General features: G+C 45.4%; 1 protein-coding gene across 2 annotated transcripts in view; it reads left to right on the top strand.

Moving 5' to 3' along the window:
• LOC149348202 (poly(A)-specific ribonuclease PARN-like) overlaps positions 1 to 19,359 on the top strand; it is a 58,289-nt gene that overhangs the window by 16,334 nt on the left and 22,596 nt on the right. For both annotated transcript variants that reach the window (XM_089587993.1, XM_089587994.1), the window contains exons 9-13: positions 2,951 to 3,085; positions 10,599 to 10,685; positions 14,872 to 14,947; positions 17,074 to 17,181; positions 18,160 to 18,226. In XM_089587993.1, coding sequence (XP_089444119.1) covers positions 2,951 to 3,085; positions 10,599 to 10,685; positions 14,872 to 14,947; positions 17,074 to 17,181; positions 18,160 to 18,226 — 473 coding nt within the window. The remainder of the gene's footprint in view (positions 1 to 2,950; positions 3,086 to 10,598; positions 10,686 to 14,871; positions 14,948 to 17,073; positions 17,182 to 18,159; positions 18,227 to 19,359) is intronic.

The raw sequence follows: 19,359 nt of genomic DNA, 5'->3' as shown, positions 1-19,359 counted from the left end.
TTCACGCAAGTTCCTGACGAAGCATCAGTATAAAGGAAGACGCCCCAAGCGCAAGCAGAGAGCTCTGGCTACGGGAGGTTCGTCTGCTGCTAGGCGTAACTGCGGCAACGGCGATGCACCATTTGGATCCTTCAAGCTTCTTGCGGAGCATCCATGACTTCGTCAGTGCATCTGAGCGAAAGATAAAGATCTTCGGCGGCCAAAACAAGCGTAAAAACGAGCGCGGAAGCGCTGTTATCTGTGAGATCGGCATGATGCACGACCTCGTCAGCGGCGCGGCGTGCCCCGCCTGCGGACGATGTAATCTCTGTCAGAGAATCGGCCGCAAAACAGAAAGGACTCTCATTTGGAACTTCACCGCCGAAATGACGCGTTTCCGACAACCGTTGTTTCATCAACATATTCTTCGAGCCGCGTATCTCGATCGTGCAAAGGCAGTGATGAGGCGTCCGCCCGCGGCAGTGCACGGGATACCGTCGCCGTGTACGTGGTCGTTGAGCACGCGACCAATGACAAGCGCCACACCGGTTGAAAACGGCTCCTGCGACACAGAAAACGACGAGCAAACGTGCTCCCATGTTTGCCGGCAGTTAGTGAGCTCCCACATCGTATAATGGCGATGACGATGGGCAGCTATGGGGCAGTTTCGGTTTGCACTCGAATCCAACGCGCATGCGATTTTGAGACGTATTTTCCCCGAAAAAAGGTGCGCGTTGGAATTGGGTAAATACGGTAATAATAGGTTAAATGCAGATATAACATGTTCCCTTTTATGCTGGAGCTATCTGTACTTGAAAAGTCATGCTGTCGAGGCCAGTGCACTTAAGCGCTTAAATACACTGCCTGCATCTTGTTCTTAAACTTTACAGATTTTTTTTCGCCTGTCCAAAACATTGTTTATGAGGCATTGTTTATGGTTCCTCCACATTGTTGCTTCTTGGTTTGTTTAAAATTTATTTTAAGGGTTGAGGAGAAGAAATCAAGTGTTGTGCATTCTGATGAGAGTGGCTAATCTCAAGGAAACAAACTGGTCTTTTTAAAAGCTAGAATGGACCAAGGAATGAAGCACAGGTATCAGCTCCACTATTCGTTTTCACCGGCAAACTTCAATGATGTTGATACCATTTTTTAGAAACACATTATCTCTGAGGCTAGCTAGGCAGCACCTGTATACACTTGCAAACCAGTGATCACAGAGTCCATAATAGTCTCGGCATTGTCATCGTCCCTCTGTGGATGGACATCTCACTTGGGTGAAGTTTGCAGATGGGAAGAGGGAAGTTGAGGTGCTTGATGCGATATATTTGAGATAACTGTGATAGTGTTTAATAATTAATATTATCGTCGAGGTAATATTCTATATAGTAAAGCCCCACTGCGTTTATCACGGGATGAGACGGAATGAAATTTCTAACTCTCCCAAAATAATGTGTCAAAACTTTATAGCGTAGTGAACCCTCCCCCCAAATTGATGTCAACTGTTCTGGAAAAACTGTGGGTTCATTATGCAAGCATATAGGGTATCAAAGTCCTGGGGCCTCAGGGAAAGTGACTGTGGCTGTATTGACATCTGGATGGCTACTGCCACATTTTAAACCGGAAGCCTTTAATGCCTCATTGTTGTAAGCAGGAGTTGTCGACAGAAATGTCACGCTTTTCAATTGGTCGAAATGTTCATGACATCACAGTGCACGAATTTCAAACGGGGCCAATCGTACTTTGGCTAATAACCATGCAACGAATTAAAGGGATGGTATAGTGATGCCCCAAGTAAGATAAATAAATAAATAAAACCGAGTAGGAAATTGGTCGAGTTGGGGAATCGAACCAGGGTCTCCGGAGTGCGAGACGAGCATGCTGACCACTCCGCCATGACAGCTCGATGGTTTGGAATGAAGAAAGGCGCGTCTAGTGAATACGGTGTCTTCGCTCACTCCCATCTTCCTCCCTTCCCTTCCAGCGAGGTTCAGGTGTCCACTGAGATATGCCAGACAGATACATTTCTTTTCCTCAAAAACCTGTTTACCGACAAGCAAGACGTAGAGCCGAATGGGCGATGGCGTTCTGTAGACTCCCTGGCAGCGTTGCAAGACGCTGTCGCGTTCCACTCTTAGAGGCGAAGCTTAACATCTTAACCGCACATCAGTGAGACAAGCAGCAGCACCGCGCTTAAGGGGGGACATGGGTCTTAGAGCATTTTTTTTTATTTACAGACTAAATGCAATGAAACTGCGCAGAATTATTCAGTTTTTTTCTGCTGATTTCAAATATGCAGTTTGTTTATTTCTAGGCCAATTAGTTCCTGAGACATTAATATATATCATGCCATTGTCTGCTCAAGCAATAGAAAAAAAAAATGGTCTGCTAGAAATTTAATTTTAATGTGTGGGTAGATACTACAATGTGTGAGGAATGCAACGCTGGAAGCAGTTTTCAGTTTTTTGTCCCTGCGGACAAATGGGCTTAATAGTTAGCTTCATGTGTGTCATGTGTTTTCTGGCACTGTATTTCTGGTTAACTCACTTGAAAACTAACTGTTAAGCCCATTTGTCCACACGGACAAAAAACTGAAAACTACTTCCAGCGTTGCATTCCCGACACATTGTAGTATCTACCCACATGTTAAAATTAAATTTCTGGTGGCCCATTTTTTTCTATTGTTTGAGCAGACATTGGCATGATATATATTAATATCTCAGGAACTAATTGGCCTAGAAATAAACAAATTGCATATTTGAAATCAGCAGAAAAAACTGAGTAAGTATGTGCAGTTTCATTGCATTTGGTTTGTAAATAAAAAAATGCTCTAAGACCCTTGTCCCCCCTTAAGGCTTTCGCCTCACCGCACTTTTGGTGAACAAGGCGCCCTCCTGAATTTTGGCAAAGTATGTAGAATTGTTTCTCCGCATTTACCACACATTATGCATGGCTCATCATCTTGCTGTCATAGGAGGACCTGGAGTTGGCGCGTGGCTTCAGCAAAGTGCTGGAGATACTGGCTGCCAGTGGCAAGCTGGTCATTGGCCACAACATGCTGCTGGACGTCATGCACCTGCTCTCACAGTTTGTGGACGACCTGCCAAAGGTGAAGACAGCTCGGAACGAGCGCTTGTGTTTTTACACCTGAGAAGCTGCTTTTGGGCAAACTTTCAATTTCAATTTCAATTTCATTTATTTTCCAGAAAATTCTGGCGGCTGCCTGGACTAAAAGCTGTAGGTATACAGCTTGACGAGGCCCAGGCAGCCGTTACAAGGCATAGGAGCAGACTTTGTTGAGAACACTGACATACACACACAAAAAAAATAAAAACGAACACATAGTCAGGTTACAGTTTTCACAAAAACAGGACATCCAGAAAGCACAAAATCATCAATAAATCACAATAGGGAAATACAGAAAACATATTTGCATAAGATACAGTAAAACCTCGTTAAAACGTACCCGCTTAAACAGTACTTTCGTTTTAAAAGTAGTAAAGTCAAGTCCCCGACTGAGCACCCATTGAACATAATGCATTTTGCATCCGCATAAACCGTACCAGCTTATCGCGGTCGTATCGGTTAGCACGTACCATTTTCACTTTTCGTCGCACTCGCGCGTGACGAATTCACGCCGGTAGCACCGACCCAAAGGACGGTTCGGCTAGCGGCGCAACAATCTTCCCTAAATACCGCCGACGGGACGGCAAACCACACAGCTAATGAAAAATTGGCGCCAAAGTTGGTAATCATACAACTAGCGCCATCTTTGGGGGTTTTTTTTGCCGCGGCAGCAATAACTACCCGTGGCCTCCGCGACGGCGAGCCGCCGGAGCTGATCGCGGAGGCCATAAACTACCGCAGTGGTAAGTGAAAGCTCGTTAATTTGGAAAATCGGATAACTCGACGCGCACGCGAGGTCCCTACAATTATAATTAAGAGTCTATGGGGCGAAACTCTCGTTAATTCGAACAAATTTTGTCGTGCGTCGGTTAATTCGACTTCACTCCGCAGCCCGCAAAGCCGGTGCGCCGAGAGCAAAAAGAAAAAAATACTGCCACGAGCGGCGCTACTGTACGGCTCATAGGCGATCCGTCTTTGGATCCGTACGGTCACCGTCATCAGCAGCGTGAGAAAGAGCGAGGGAAGCGAGGTTAGCGGCGGCCGAAGCAGCTGGCGTCTTTTTTGTTTTTGTGCTTTGTTGTGTCGCAGCAGTCGTGCGCTGCTTGTTGCTGTTTTGTTGCGACTGAGAGAAGGGTGAAAGGAAATTGCACCCTGCCTACTGGCTCAGCCGAGCCAGCCGCCACCGCTGCCTAGTGCAGATAAAGGAGAGTTAAAAGATCAGAGGAAAGATAAAGAGAAAAGATAAGACGCGTGTCGCAGCAACAACCGCGAAGCCGACGCTGGCTGAAAGAACAGATAAGCGGCCAAAGCCGCGCTCGCCTCACCCCCTCCCCGCGCTACTTTCGAGTGGGTAGCGCGCAGTGCCTGCGCGCCGGACAGTGATGAGGACGACGTGGAAAGTGAGGGTGATTTGGGCCCACCGGTGGCAGAGGCTGCGCGGCGCTGTAAACGTGATGCGGCTGTTCGCTTAAAAAAGGGGACTGGCCAAGAAGCTGGCTCGCGGCCTAAATGAGTTTGAGGCTGCTGTTGTCGCTGCCAGAACACCGCGGCGTCAAACGAAGATTGCCGACTTTTTCAGTACAAAATAAAGGCTGCATGTTTTTTTTTCCTTCTTTCAACTACTACTGATCTCTGGTTTTGTTTTTTGGTAGGCAAGTGGGCGATTTTATGCTACTCCTGTTAAGCGGTACTACCGTTTAGTACGTACTTTTTCCGGGTTCCGGCCAACTACGGTTTAACGAGGTTTCACTGTACAAGGGAGCAACTGTACTTGGGCGCGAATTATACGTCAGGAATTATTTTTGAAGAAATAATTCACGCAGTGCTTTCTTAGTAGGGTTATTTATGTCTTTATATGTATTTAAAACCACTGGAAGATTGTGCTGTAATGCTTGGAACTTATAGTCAGTGCGAAAATGGGGAACAAACCAAGTGTCTGTGTTGCGAGTATTACATGTGTGATCGTTCTGCATGGACCACGGAGTTTCTCTCGAAATTACGTAGAGGAATTGAAAAAGACGTGCTGTGTTTATTCACCCACTTTCGCTGGGCATGGGAATGCCAGGAAGTGGAGACGCCATATGCTGTATATAACTCGTACAAGGGCCGTACCCCCAACTTGGTAGCTGGTAATTCGGGGGAAAAAAAAAAGTGAGCCAAAAGAATTGTTTTGTACGTGCATAATTTTGCCCTTGTGGTATGCTACGCTGGAAGCCTATAAACGAAGTGCTTGTGCGAACACGCACGAGTAGTCATGACTAGCTTTGGATGTAGTCACGGTTTACTACAGAAGGTCTAATGTGGTTACTGGTTCACTGTCGCAAATTAATTTCAAGTAAAAAATTCAGGGGGCACTTTGGCTCTCTAAAGTGCTGCAAGGCGAAAGCGTTTCCTGGCGCACTGTTTGGCATTGACTGCGAGGCTGTTTGAGGTAAGTAATGTGGTCACCCATGGACACCTTACGCACCCTGTCGGAGCGGACGACAACTATTTTATTAGTTGTCGTCTGCTCCAAAAGGGGTCGTCAGGCATCCGTGGGTAACATAATTACTCTGAATCCACGCACTCTGACGTCATAACCATTTTGACCAACCAAAAAGCGTGACACCTCTGCTGACAACCTTCTGTCGACAGCCTTCTGTCGACAGCCTTCTGTTGGCAACAATGAGGCATTAAAGGCTTTCACCTTAAAAATGAACGTATAATTGAGTTTCGCGAGGCCTTCTTCAGTGAAGCGTGCGGAAAAGCAGGCCAGGTGAATTCCCCCTCGCATTGGCAGCTGTGGGTCGCGTGCGTAGCGTGCTGCTCCAAACCATCCATCAGTCGAGTGCGAGGTCTTCAGAGGATCTTGATCCTAGCTTAGAATCACGTGACACTTGCCAGTCAAGTGATTTACTACAGCACCTTATTTTACCTTTAGCGGTTGATTCGTGCCGGTCGTCGAGCACGCGTTATATCGTCCAAACTTTGAATGCATTATGTGTTTGAAGGATTCACCAGGACTGTGCTAATTCGTCACAGAAATGAGTGTTGCAGTATAATTTTAAGAGAGCATAATCGGGTCTCCGCATGCCGCTCTCATGCAAGGGCTACACCCCGTCAAAACCGCAGAAGAAAAGTGCGGCCCTTACACGAGTATGCATATGTAGTATTTGGTAGCAACCGAACGCCACCGACTTTTATTAATCTGACCACGGCTAAACCATGATATGTGAAGAAATATGCAAACATCATGGAGATAACTAGAAGAGTAAGAATGGGGTGGAGCGCATTTGGCAGGTTCTCTCAGATCATGAATGGTAGCTTACCAATATCCCTCAAGAGGAAAGTATAGACCAGATTTTTTTACCCTCGCACGCAGGCTGCGGACGCGCGCCTACTCTCGACGCCAGTCGCCATCTGTCGGCGCGCGCGGCCCGAGGGACTGCGGGTCGCGCCGGCGCCGCGCATAGAACGCATGTTTACATGTTCGCTTCTGCCGTTTTGTGCTCCATCAGCTAACGTATGAGGGTGTGTGCTGTGCGTCACTACTCACATTTGCCCTCTTCCAGACAGTGCTGCGGTTATCTTGTGCGCAGTTACTCGTTAACGTGACATCCGAGGGTAGTCGACCAGGTAGTGTTCGGACTGGAAACCGGCACTTCGAAGCAGATTTCTGCGCTGTCGTGTCGTTTGTTGTCGCCTTTTACGTGCGATATCATCTATGATAATATTATGCATCAGAATGTAGATCTATTGACTTGACTCAGTGGAGTAGTAACTGGATAGGCGAGCTGCAGACTGAAGGTTGTCCCGACGGAGCGCGTGTTTTCGATCACCAGTACGTGTTCAGCATCCTTGCGCTGAGCTTGCTCTTGTTCCCATTAAGAACATTTCATGCACAGGATTGTAAGCACGACCGCTACCGATTTCAGCTGCTTTTTCCGCACGCATGTCAGAGGTATCTGGGGGGGTAAATGTTTATCTATAGTATCTTTCTGCTGTTGGTATCTACCTTAGCTTGGTTTGGTTTATTAAGGTTTTACGTCCCAAAGCTACTCAGGCTATGAGGGACGCCGTAGTGAAGGGCTCCGGAAATTTCGACCACCTGGGGTTCTTTAACGTGCACTGACATCGCACAGTACACGGGCCTCTAGAATTTCGCCTCCTTCGAAATTCGGCCGCCGTGGCCGGGATCGAACCCGCGTCTTTTGGGCCAGAGCAGAGAGCCGTAACCACTGAGCCACCGCAGCGGTGCGGTATCTACATTATTCATAGGAAAATATGCGCGATTTCATTACATTTTCCACACTTAGCCAAACGCCTACGCAACGCTCTCACACGCGGCGAGAGCTCCTGAATAAAATAACGCGGCTTCGGACCTCAGAATTAGTGAAAGCTGGATTAGCTGCTCATATCTATTCAAGCTTTTATAAATTAAGCGGAAGTACGTTTTTATGCACCAGGTTGCATAAACCATGACAAAATTTGTTTTCTGTTGGCGCTGCGACTCAGTTGAGCTCACAGCGGTAATTTGTTGATAAACTGGCGCGGCGACAAGAAAGCCATTTGTGGAAGGGGGGGGGGGGGGGGGGGGGGGGGGCTTTATGGCCGGCAGGAAGGAATAAGAGTGCATGGGAATTGGAACTGCATACTAGCCGCACACCTAATTCTTGATATTGAATAAAAAGTTTCTTTGCGGTGGAGCACCAAGACGGAATTCGATTAAGCACGAGCGCGTTCTAAGCGCCGGCACAATTAACCTGAATGTCAAACTAAATGTCATTAAAACGCGTCAATGTTATCGCTTTGATAACGTAAATACTTCCTGCAACACAGCCACGCAGCGGAAGTATGCTCGACAATGTTTTTTTAGTGCCCGAAGCGCAGCTATATGCAGGCGCGGCCGCGGAACTGCCGCAGCCCCGCAGTCCCCAAAGAAACGCCCGCACCGCGGCGCGCCAGTCGGTGCAAAATGGCCGCGCCCAGGAGAGGCTCAAAAATCTGGTCTATACAACAGCTGTATCCTACCGGTACCCACCTATGGGGCAGAAACGTGGAGGCTTAAAAAGAGGATTCAGCTTAAGTTAAGAACAACGCAGCGAGCTATGGGAAGGAAAATTATGGGTGTAACGTTAAGAGATTGGAAGCGGGCGGAGTGGGCGAGAGAACAAACGCGGGTTAATGACATTCTAGTTGAAATCAAGAGAAAGAAGTGGGCTTGGGCAGGGCATGTAAGGGTAACGGAGTGGATTCCAAGAGAAGGCAAGCGTAGCAGGGGGCGGCAGAAAGTTAGGTGGACGGATGAGATTAAGAAGTTTGCGGGGATACTGGTGAAGGACGGGGTTAATTGGAGAGACATGGGAGAGGCCTTTGCCCTGCAGTGGGTGTAGTCAGGCTGGTGATGATGATGATGCAAACAAATTTTCCGAAAATTGAGTTTCAATTGCCAGGAAAACAGTAAAAGGCATTGTCTTCGCTTTCTTTTCTGTTTATCGCATGGACTGCTCACTTTCGGGTGCTGCAAGGACGTTTGCTGTTCCTGTGATGGAGCCTCCTCCTTTACCGCATTGTCACTTTTTTTGGCAGTTTTTATTTTTTTCTGAGGAATGCTTTAATAACCTGACCTTCGGATAATTCGGGAATTTCTTCCACTCTCTGGAAGTTCGAAGCGATGGGGTCTTACTACCCAGCGTGTTATTTTTAGCTTCCAGCCATGTGTCAAATCATGGATTTTATTTTTGTCTCTCATTTTGCATGACCTCATTACAAGTTACATTTTGTATGCGGTCTTATCAAGCAGCACACATTTTTGTACACTTCATTTCTTTTCTTTTTTGTGTGCTGCCCAGTCAGTCTAGTTTCGTTTAATTTCAGTTCGAAAGGGGCCCAGAAACACAATCTTAGTTAACTGTTTTGCCTGTTGATCGCATACAGTGAGTTATAAGGGTGCTGTTAGCGTCGGTAATACCGCATATATTCCGTTTTTTAATATTTTAATGTCCTCCCAAAAACAACTTCATGGCTCTGATGGTGTCGCCACACCGTGGCGGGTTTTTAGCAGCGGTTATGACATCACCTGGCACGAGCTTGATGATCGGACAAACAGTAAATATACTGCAAATTGTGTGAATAAATAGAGACACATTTTGTCACCTGTCTGCGTTTTATATTAGATCAACAAAAACAACTTGTTTGTCTTAGATAAAAGCCCTGCAAAGCAAGTAAAATAAATATACACCACCAGGGGCGCTCTGGCATGGAAACAACGCTGCCAGTCTCAGCGAGAACGAGTTACAGAGAGCAGGCAACCATGGAGTACAAACTTCCGCGACGTGCTCTGGCAGGCTGTTTTGATTGGTTGCGCCAGGTGCCGTCATTGGGAGACCGAAATAGGAGTGGGAAGCCCCGCCAAAATCGAGTTGAGGGCAGCGTTTTGTTTGCTTGTATTTTGAAATTTCTCCACTGAATAACTCCCGTTCCTGTGCATCGATTCCTGTAATTCTTTTTAAGTCAGCATCTGTGTGACATAAAGAACCCACCTGAAGTATAGCCGGTATCCCCCCAAGAAGTGTTTCGCAGCCCCTTTAAGGACAACAGTGTTTGCAGTTTTATGTTTTCCTGACATTCTTTTCATACTGAGTGGATATTTGATATTCAAGGTGTTTTTCCTCATATTCGATTCGTATTGAAAACTTGAAATTTCACACACCCCTACTTTTTAATCTTTTGGTGTGCTTGTTTTGTGACGTAGGTTTATTAAATGTGTTTCAGTCGCATGCGTTCTAATGGGAATCCCATCTAACCTTTGCCCAGCTTTCCACCCTATTAGTACAGCCTGCTTTAAGGGGAGACACTGGTCGTGAAAAATAATTTTTATTAATGATGTCACAGTTACGAAATCTTCAGGGAATATGTATTTTTGTGTGCTGATTCTAAATATGTCATTTAATTTAATGTAAACCAATTCCTTGAGCACTTATGCACTTTTTATGCAAGTATTTTGAGGAGAGTTTTGAAGAAAATTTGCTGCGGGAAACTCGCTGAAATGTATGCCATTGGGTTCTCTTGACACCAAGGAATACAATAAGGGTGAAATTATCATCCTGCCTATCACAGAACTTAAGTTATAGAGTTTTGAAGTTGTCGCTTCAGAAATGTGAAGGAAAGTGTGTATTCCTGTGTGTGAAGTGGCAGCTTCAGTACCCTATTACTCAAGTTCTATGAGAGCCAGGATGATAATTTTACCCTTATTGTATTCCTTGGTGTCGAGAGAACCCAATGGCATTCAGTTCAGCGAGTTTCCTGCAGCAAATTTTCTTCAAAACTCTCCGCAAAATACTTGCATAAAAAGTGCACAAGTGCTCAAGGAATTGTTTTACATGAAATTAAATGGCATATCTAAAATCAGTGTACAAAAATACATGTGCCCTGAAAATTTCATAACTATGACTAAATTAATAAAATTTTCTTTTCAAGACCAGTGTCCCCCCTTAATTGTTCGACTGTTTTCTCAGGAGTACAACGAGTTCAAGAGCATGGTGAGGGCCGCCTTCCCAAACCTGGTCGACACCAAGGTGCTGGCCAGCGACAGCGTCATCAAGGTGGTACTGCGCTTTCCGAACTCTTTGTTGAAAGTTTTACCCGAGCACCTTTGGGTCGGATTACAAAGTGAGAAGGCATACGAAAGACAAAAGGTTCCTGTTTGTGAATTTGCATGCAGACCCGTTAGCCCTAATCACGGACAAGAACATATCCTCCCAAGACCTCTCTGGCAAAGGAACACTTGTCCAGTATATATTGCCTATATTATTTCAAGTTATTACAATATATAAAAAACAGTAAATTGTACCTCTCTGAAGCAAACCTCCAAGAATCAAAGTACACCTTACACAAACACACAAGGAGATTACCACTCACTAGGACCAATTATGGCAGACAGATCTTAAATTTCCAAGTGCCTTATTTGCTGAATTTCATAGAAGAAATTAAATTCCAGAAACCGGAGTTTAAGAAATATGTCAAATCATATTTGTTAAAGAGACCCATTTCTTTCCTTTAATAAGACATTGTTTGCATTCATTTTCAATGAAATCAAGGTGTATATATGTTATCAAAGGGCGGTGTGCTATGTGTCTGTAATCTATGTGTGTGTGTGTGTGCAAGAGCCTGAGTTTTGTAGAGTGCCGAGATGTGCATTTAGGATTTCTTTTTCTCTTAAAGGGGCCCAGAAACACAATCTTAGTTAACTGTTTTGCCTGTTGATTGCATACAGTGAGTTATAATGGTGCTATTAGTGTCGGTAATACCGCGCACATTCCGTTTTTTAATATTTTAATGTCCTTCCAAAAACAACTTCATGGCTCTGATGGTGTCGCCACGCAGTGGCGGGTTTTTAGCAGCAGATATGACGTCACCTGGCGCGAGCTTGATGACCGGACAAACAGTAAATATACTGCAAATTGTGTGAATAAATAGACACATTTTGTCACCTGTCTGCGTTTTATATTAGATCAACAAAAACAAATTGTTTGTCTTAGATAAAAGCCCTGCAAAGCAAGAAAAATAAAAATACACCAACAGGGGCGCTCTGGCATGGAAACAATGCTGCCAGTCTCAGCAAGAACGAGTTACAGAGGGCAGGCAACCATGGAGTACAAACTTCCGCGACGTGCTCTGGCTGGCTGTTCTGATTGGTTGCGCCAGGTGCCGTCATTGGGAGTGCGAAATAGGAGTGGGAAGCCCCGCCAAAATCGAGTTGAGGGCAGCGTTTCGTTTGCTTGTATTTTGAAATTTCTTCGCTGAATAACTCCCGTTCCTGTGCATCGATTCCTGTAATTCTTTTTAAGTCAGCATCTGTGCGACATAAAGAACCCACCTGAAGTATAGCCGGTATTCCCCCAGGCAGTGTTTCGCAGCCCCTTTAAAACACTACTAAGTGTTGTCTAATTTCATATTTATATGTTCACTTTTATATGTTCAAATGTGTTTGTGTAGCTGAGAGCTGTTTCCCTGTCTATCTTCGCTTTTTAATAAGTGTGCACTGAAATGCCAAATTGTGCTAACTGGGACAAGAGCCTCTGTCAGGCTATGCTCCTTTGGCTCCTGCTCCATTTTTGACTGTTGTGAGAAAATTAAATAAAGAGAAGAAAGTATGTGGGGTGACAGAATCGCAGGTGCGGCAGCCATTGGAGGAGGTGTAATGCCATAAAGAGTTCTTTCTCACCTGCCTTTAGAACCTGTGTTGCTATGTAGAGAGTGTGGTCACTATAGGGTGGTTTTCCTCTTCATTAGGGGCTCCCAGAAAGGCAGGAGTCAGTATAAGCAAGGTTTATGGTATTGGTCAACAACAACAACAACAAGAAAAAGTTTACAGGACAATCAGACATCCGATGCCACAATTCTAAGAAAGCAGTAGGATTTACCCCTGGTGATTACTTTGATACAATAACCCTAATGAGTGTTTTTATTCTTAAGGGGGGACGAGGGTCTTAAAGGGACAGTGAGGAGAGCACTATCAATATGTTTTTTACAGTAAAATCCGACAGTTCGACATTTCATTGCTTTGTTGCCACTTGGCCGGCAGCGAAAGATGCATTTATTTCTAAGAAATTTGGATTCGAAGTTGAAAAAGTTTTTCCCACCGCTCTGATTCAAACTTGGGATTCTCCTATGACGACACAGGACTAAGTGACGTGAAACATGACGTGAAACATGACGTAATGCAGACTCCGTGATTTCTGACGGCCAGCAGTGCGGCCTGGCAGCAGCCGAAAAGAAAGCTACCTCCGGCCGCACGTTGAAGGGATCTATCGGCTATTGCGGCTGTCGCTACCGTCGCTTCGTTTACGTTTGCACCGGCGTTTTGCCAGCATTACAATGGATCCCGTTCTCGAAGTCGTCAACGAAGTTCTCGCAAATAGACACCTTTAGCATACCGTGTACCTTGTTACTGCTAGCGGAATACCGGGAGCCCGCCTACCGCTGCAAGCAGGCGCTGATTGGTCCCGATGCTGCAGGAGCGCTCGTAGCTGTCGGGTGCGTGGCGCCATCTGGCGACGCCAAGGAGATTTGCGCATGCATTGACTGCGCCACAGTGATTTGTGGCTTCTCGGGTCCTAGTGTTGCTAGAACCATTGCAACACTGTTTTGTCCTATGACGTCATCACGCTTGTACTTGCGAGTTTGGCCTGTGGCGGCGATACCTGTATTTTGGTTCTTGCTCTTTTCTACGTTACAAGAGCTTTGTTGACAGTATGAGTGGCGTTTTTGTAATCAGGAGCTGGTATTCTGTCGATACAAGCAAACTTCAATTTCTCCTCAGTGTCCCTTTAAGGGGGGACGATGGTCTTAAAACTAACTTTTTTTATTTATGGCTAGAATGTCACGAAATATTGCACACAGATGTGTTTTTCTCTTCTGATTCTATATTATGTCATCATAACTGAGCTGGTGGTCTTAAATCTTACAAAGTCCAGAATGTAATTAGGTAATTTCTTGCGCAGCTGTAATGAACTTTCTTATTGCATTTTGTTGCTTTTATTTACATGAATTGATAGCCAGAAAGTTCCCATAACCGATGACATTCTTCATTTTTCTCTAAAGGCATGTCCTCCTTATATACTATGTTGGGAGTAAGAGGTCGCAGTATTTAACACGTTAAGCTAATTGTAAATTGCTATTTACACGTGGCCTAAACAAAAAAAGTAAGAATGTCATCGGGTATGGGAACTCTCTTGCTATCAATTCATGTAAATAAGAGCAACAAAATGCAATGAGGAAGTTCATTAAAGCTGCATAAGAAATTGCCTAATTACACTCTAGAATTTAAGATAACTTTTGATCTAAGACCACCAGCTCAATTGTGATTACATATTTGGAATCAGGAGAGGAAAACGCATCTGTGTGCAAAGTTTCATGAGATCCGAGCCATAAATAAACAGGTCAGTTTTAAGACCCTCATCCCCCCTTAAAGGTGCACTGAAGAGGAATCTGAACTCGTCTTTTTGCCGCGGGAACTGGATCTACACGTTCCGAGCATTCTTAGAAACTTCGATTTATTTGCCCTGTGTGGCCGATTTCCCTAATTAAATCGAATTAACGCCCGGCTCCCGCCTTTTTTTTTTAAATTCTGCCTCGTACGGTGGGCGGAGTCGAACAACGCGGGGAGTGCCTTTCAGCTAGCTCCGTGGAGGCTTTGCTTTCGCTTCATTTTGTTTTTTAGGTTTCCGTGAATAAATAGTTTCATTTGCAGATAATATAACCGCAAAATAAGCCAGCAGAAATAAAAATATGCGTGGACTATTTGCTTCTACAGACTACTACGTATCACTCCGCCGATGGCAGAGCGGCAAGCCGCCACGGGACTGGGTGAAAGGCACTCCCCGCGTTGGTCGACTCCGCCCACCGTACGGGGGAGAATTAAAAAAAAAAAAGGCGGGAGCCGGACGTTAATTTGATTTAATTAAGAAAATCAGCCACACAGGGCAATAAGTCGAAGTTTCTAAGAATGCTGGGAACGTGCAGATCGAGTTCCCGCGGCAAAAATACGAGTTCAGATTCCTCTTCAGTGCACCTTTAAGCCGAGGCTTCACATGTGCAACGGACTTTTTCTGGAGTGTGAAGGTGTGCAGATTTGGGTGGTGGCTTGCACTTCTGGAGCTTGGAACTGGGGTGGGGTGAAATTTTTTTGAGAGTCAGGCTCCTGTGCCCTCTTTCTTTCGTCGATGACTCTGGAACCCCCCCCCCCACCTCCCGGTTTAATTTTTGCTCCATTTCTCTTGCTCTCAGGATTCATTCACGTCCACGGCCCTGGGTCTGCTCCTGAAGCAGCTGCAAGGGAGGCCGTCCTGTGTGCCGCCCGTGGGTGAGACGCTCATCGCCAACTTGTTCCGTTTTGCTTCTTCTGTTCATTTCTCATTCATCCCCTGATGCCCTTGTCACGCAGAACTCGAGAAAGGGGGGACACTGGTCTTGAAAAAAACATTTTTATTAATGAAGTCACAGTTACGAAATCTCCGGGGCATATGTATTTTTGTGCGCTGATTCTAGATATGTCATTTAATTTCATGTAAAACAATTCCTCGAGCACTTATGCACTTTTTATGCAAGTATTTTGCGGAGAGTTTTGAAGAAGATTTGTTGCGGGAAGGTCACTGAAATGCATGCCATTGGGTTCTCTTGACACCAAGGAATACTGCAATAAGGGTGAAATTGTCTTCCTGCCTATCATAGAACTTGAGTTATGGGGTTTTGAAGTTGTCGCTTCAGAAATGAGAAGAAAAGTGTGTATTCCTGTTTCTGAATTGGCTGCTTCGGTACCCTTTTACTCAAGTTCTATGAGAGCCAGGATGATAATTTTACCCTTATTGCATTCCTTGGTGTCAAGAGAACCCAATGGCATACATTTCAGCTAAGTAGCTAAGTTAAGTAGCGACACAGCTACACACTATATAGTACAGTGGCGAAACAGTCGTTGAATTTCCAGGGCCACCTTGTGTTCGCGAGACACAGGAACCGAAAGTTTCAAAATTAAACCAGTGAATTTTGTTCATTGATTGCGCTTAGAAATTTATTTCATCTTGCTTCTAGAACTGGCACCTTCTTAGGCAAGCAGCGGGGCATTTTGTTGATCGTCCTGGCCACTATGGGTACTCAAGGTGCCTGCTACAGTTCACAACCGATTTTTCAGACTCAGTGGGATCCAAAAATAGTCCGAATAATCGAACAGCCCGAAAAATCCGCCAGCTTCAAGAGATCACTTTACTGAGACAAAACCAGCTTGAAAAAAGAAAAAAAAAATCCCTACGGTTGCCCTTTGTCATGTTTCACCCACAAGTGGTAATATTAATTTTGTACTTAAGTAAGAGTCATGCCCCCAACCTGTCCAGACCTCAGATGACCGTGGCACACTGCACACTGCTTATGATTTATTTTATTTATTTATTTCTTTTTATGTACACATACTGCAGCCCCTTAATGGGGCTATTGGAGGAGTGGTTCAAACAAATGTGTTGTGAACTTGATGCAAGGCAATAAATAATGAAAACAGAAATTGACAAGAAATAAGGCAGGGCACTAAAATAGTAACATCGAATAATATAGTATAGCAGCACAATGGTGCATTACCAAAAAGTAAATGAAGCAATACACTGTAACACACTCTAACACTGATCCTGGGTTAATGTGGACCTGGAGAAAAACGCGTGGGAAGCAGACAGCTCTGACAACCCCTACCTCCTCCCTACATCCCATTCTATGCATGGCAGTGGTGTCTGAGCTGCTGAGGACACGCCCCCCCCCCCCCCCTCACCCTCTTGCTGGCAGTTATTAGTGTCAACAATGTCAGGTGCACGTTAAAGGTTCCCAAGTGCTCAAAGTTATTCCTGAGACCTCCACTACGGCACCTCTTTCTCTCTTTCTTCTTTCATTCTCACCTTCCTCCCTTCCCTTAAGGCGTGGTTCAGGTGCCCGCTGAGATATGTGAGACAGATACTGCGCTATTTGCTTTCCTCAAAAAGGAATTCCCACATTGGAATTTTGGATTTGCCTCTTCAGACATTGCTGTTGCTTATGCTTTCGGCATGAGCTGTTTCACTTATGCAGTCTCTCACCTTTAGCTGTGGGAGAGAGGTGCTTTTTAATGACCAAATGCAGTTCTCTCTTACACCCTTTTTAACGAGCACCTCAGAGCCCTTTGAGAAACAGGTCCTTTTGTTCAAAGGTGCATGGCGTGCAGGTACTCCAGTAGTGCCGTTGCCCACTGACTTTCACCATTCAGTACTAGGTCACACTAAGCATGAAAAAACTGCGATGTGATTTCCGCGTCTTCATTTTTCGTCACTGCAGTTCTTGAGGCGAGGCACAGGCCAGGATTTGCATTGTAGTGAAACATTTAGGGTCGGCTCGTGTAGAAGTCTAGGCACCTGATGGTGGAGATCATCAACTATTTCGGCTGTTGTGCCCCCCCCCCCGTCCCCCTTTTTTTCCCAGAGCACGATCCTGGCTATGGCTACGACTTGAACGTCACCAAATTCCACGAGGCGGGCTATGACGCTCTTGTCACGGGCCTGTGCTTCGTGGGACTCTGCCACCAGCTGGGTGAGTGTGACTCAACGGAGCCCATGATCTCTCTGTGCTATTGCATCTCCTGAGGTGGACAGCTTGTTTCATAGGGTGATAGGGTTAAAGGTGCACTGAAGAGGATTCTGAACATGTCTTTTTGCCGCGGGAACTCGATCCACACGTTCCTAGCATTCTTAGAAACAGTGACTTATTGCCCTGTGTGGCCGATTTCCCTAATTAAATCAAATTAACGCCCGGCTCCCGCCTTTTTTTTTTTAATTCTGCCTCGTACGGTGGGCGGAGTCGACCAACGCGTGGAGCGCCTTTCACCCAGTCCCGTGGAGGCTTTGCTTTCGCTTTATTTTGGTTTTTAGGTTTCCATGAATAAATAGTTTCATTCGCAGATAATATAGCCGCAAAATAGGCCCGAAGAAATAAAAATACGCGCAGACTATTTGCTACTACGTATTACTCCGCCGATGGCAGAGCGGCAAGCCGCCACGGGACTGAGTGAAAGGCACTCCACGCGTTGGTCGACTCCGCCCACCGTACGGGGCAGAATTAAAAAAAAAAGGAGGGAGCCGGACGTTAATTCGACTTAATTTTGGAAATCGGCCACACAGGGCAGTAAATCGCAGTTTCTAATAAAGCTCGGAACGTGTAGATCGAGTTCCCGCGGCAAAAAGACAAGGTCAGATTCCTCTTCAGTGCACCTTTAAGGATAGGGTGGCTGGGCCAGCTGCGGCCACCCTATCCCTGCACACTTTCTGGTCCCACGCAGGCACCCTAAAAAAATGGGTCAATTTAATTGGCTGTGCAGTTAAACAGTCTTTCGTAAGCAAGTATAGCATGGTCAGTGTCAAAATAAAGCACGATAAAGGAAAGGAAGTTTGCAGGGATACGGTGGCCGCAATTGGTGAAGGACAGGGTTAATTGGAGGAGACATGGGAGAGGCCTTTGCCCTCCAGTGGGCGTAGTCAGGCTGATGATGATGATGATGATGTATCCATGCAGGCAAAAGCAAGGACCATGGGACAGAGCTAAAGGCTAGCAGTCCCATCTTGAAGCCATATATAAATAGGTATGTATTGTTACACTTTACATATGTTTGATCTTCAGTGATTCAATAATTTGAAAAGTGTGGACAGTACCACGATGCGGTTTTCAGAAAAATGCATGGAAGAACGTGGAGAATTCTTTTAGTAACGAGAACTATCATTTTTGCTTGCTAAAGGTGTCGCTCAATTGTCAGTAGTTAGTACAGTGGTGTTAAATTGCTGCCTGTTAGTGACAGATATCGTGATAAAATTTTTCCTTGGCAAAAAAAAAATCCCATGTCTTTCTTTGATTTTCTGTGAAAACTGCATCTCACTACTGTGTCTGTTTTTTGAATTATTGAAATTACTTTTTCGACAACTTGTGGAACACTGTATATATACTTCCCCAAAATACTTTTAAGCAGTGAGGGCACCTAATTTTTCTGACTGTTTTTGGTCTGGAATGATACGCATGACATAATTATAACCATGGATCATCACGTGGAATTCGTCATTGCTCAATAAGTAATTCGTAATTCTCTTTTTTTTCCTCTGTAGTTTCACTCTTAGTTTCAGCCGCCAGACGATGGTTGCAGCGTCACAAGTGAGTTTCAGATCACGTGAGGCGTACAATAACTGCAATACTATAACCGCTGCTTTGTTGTTTTAATTCATTCATACTTTACGCCAAACTGCCCCAGAGCAAATGAACAAAAAGTCATTATACAGTCGCCGACCGATTTCTCGGACTCGGCGGGACCCGAAAAATTGTCCGAATAATCGAACAGTCCGAAAAATCCGTGAACTTAAAAAAAACGAACTTTTCAGCGAAAAACCGGCTTTCAAAATCACGAAAATCGCCGCTTCCCATGTTCCGCCTACAAGCGATAATATTACACTCTATCTGAGTTGTAACCGTGCTTTCTTCATGTCCGCAGCCAATCTCATCATGATACCAGATAGTGCGACGCGGCCGCGGTCATGCCGCAAATGAATGCACTTGCTGCGCGAAGCAAGAACAGTCGGTTTGCATGGGGCAATAACGTTCGAGGTAACCGAGGTAACCCATGGGTAACCCGCGGCAAGACGCGAGCGGGAGCGAGCGCCTCCGATTGCAGTCCCACCCTCGCCCCCGTCTACCACATTTGCTGTCCTGCTGTACCGTTTTCAATGCAAT

Source organism: Amblyomma mixtum, chromosome 4, assembly GCF_055824585.1.
Source record: "Amblyomma mixtum isolate Tamu chromosome 4, ASM5582458v1, whole genome shotgun sequence".
NCBI lineage: Eukaryota > Metazoa > Arthropoda > Arachnida > Ixodida > Ixodidae > Amblyomma > Amblyomma mixtum.
This window is presented reverse-complemented; position numbering and strand designations above follow the sequence as displayed.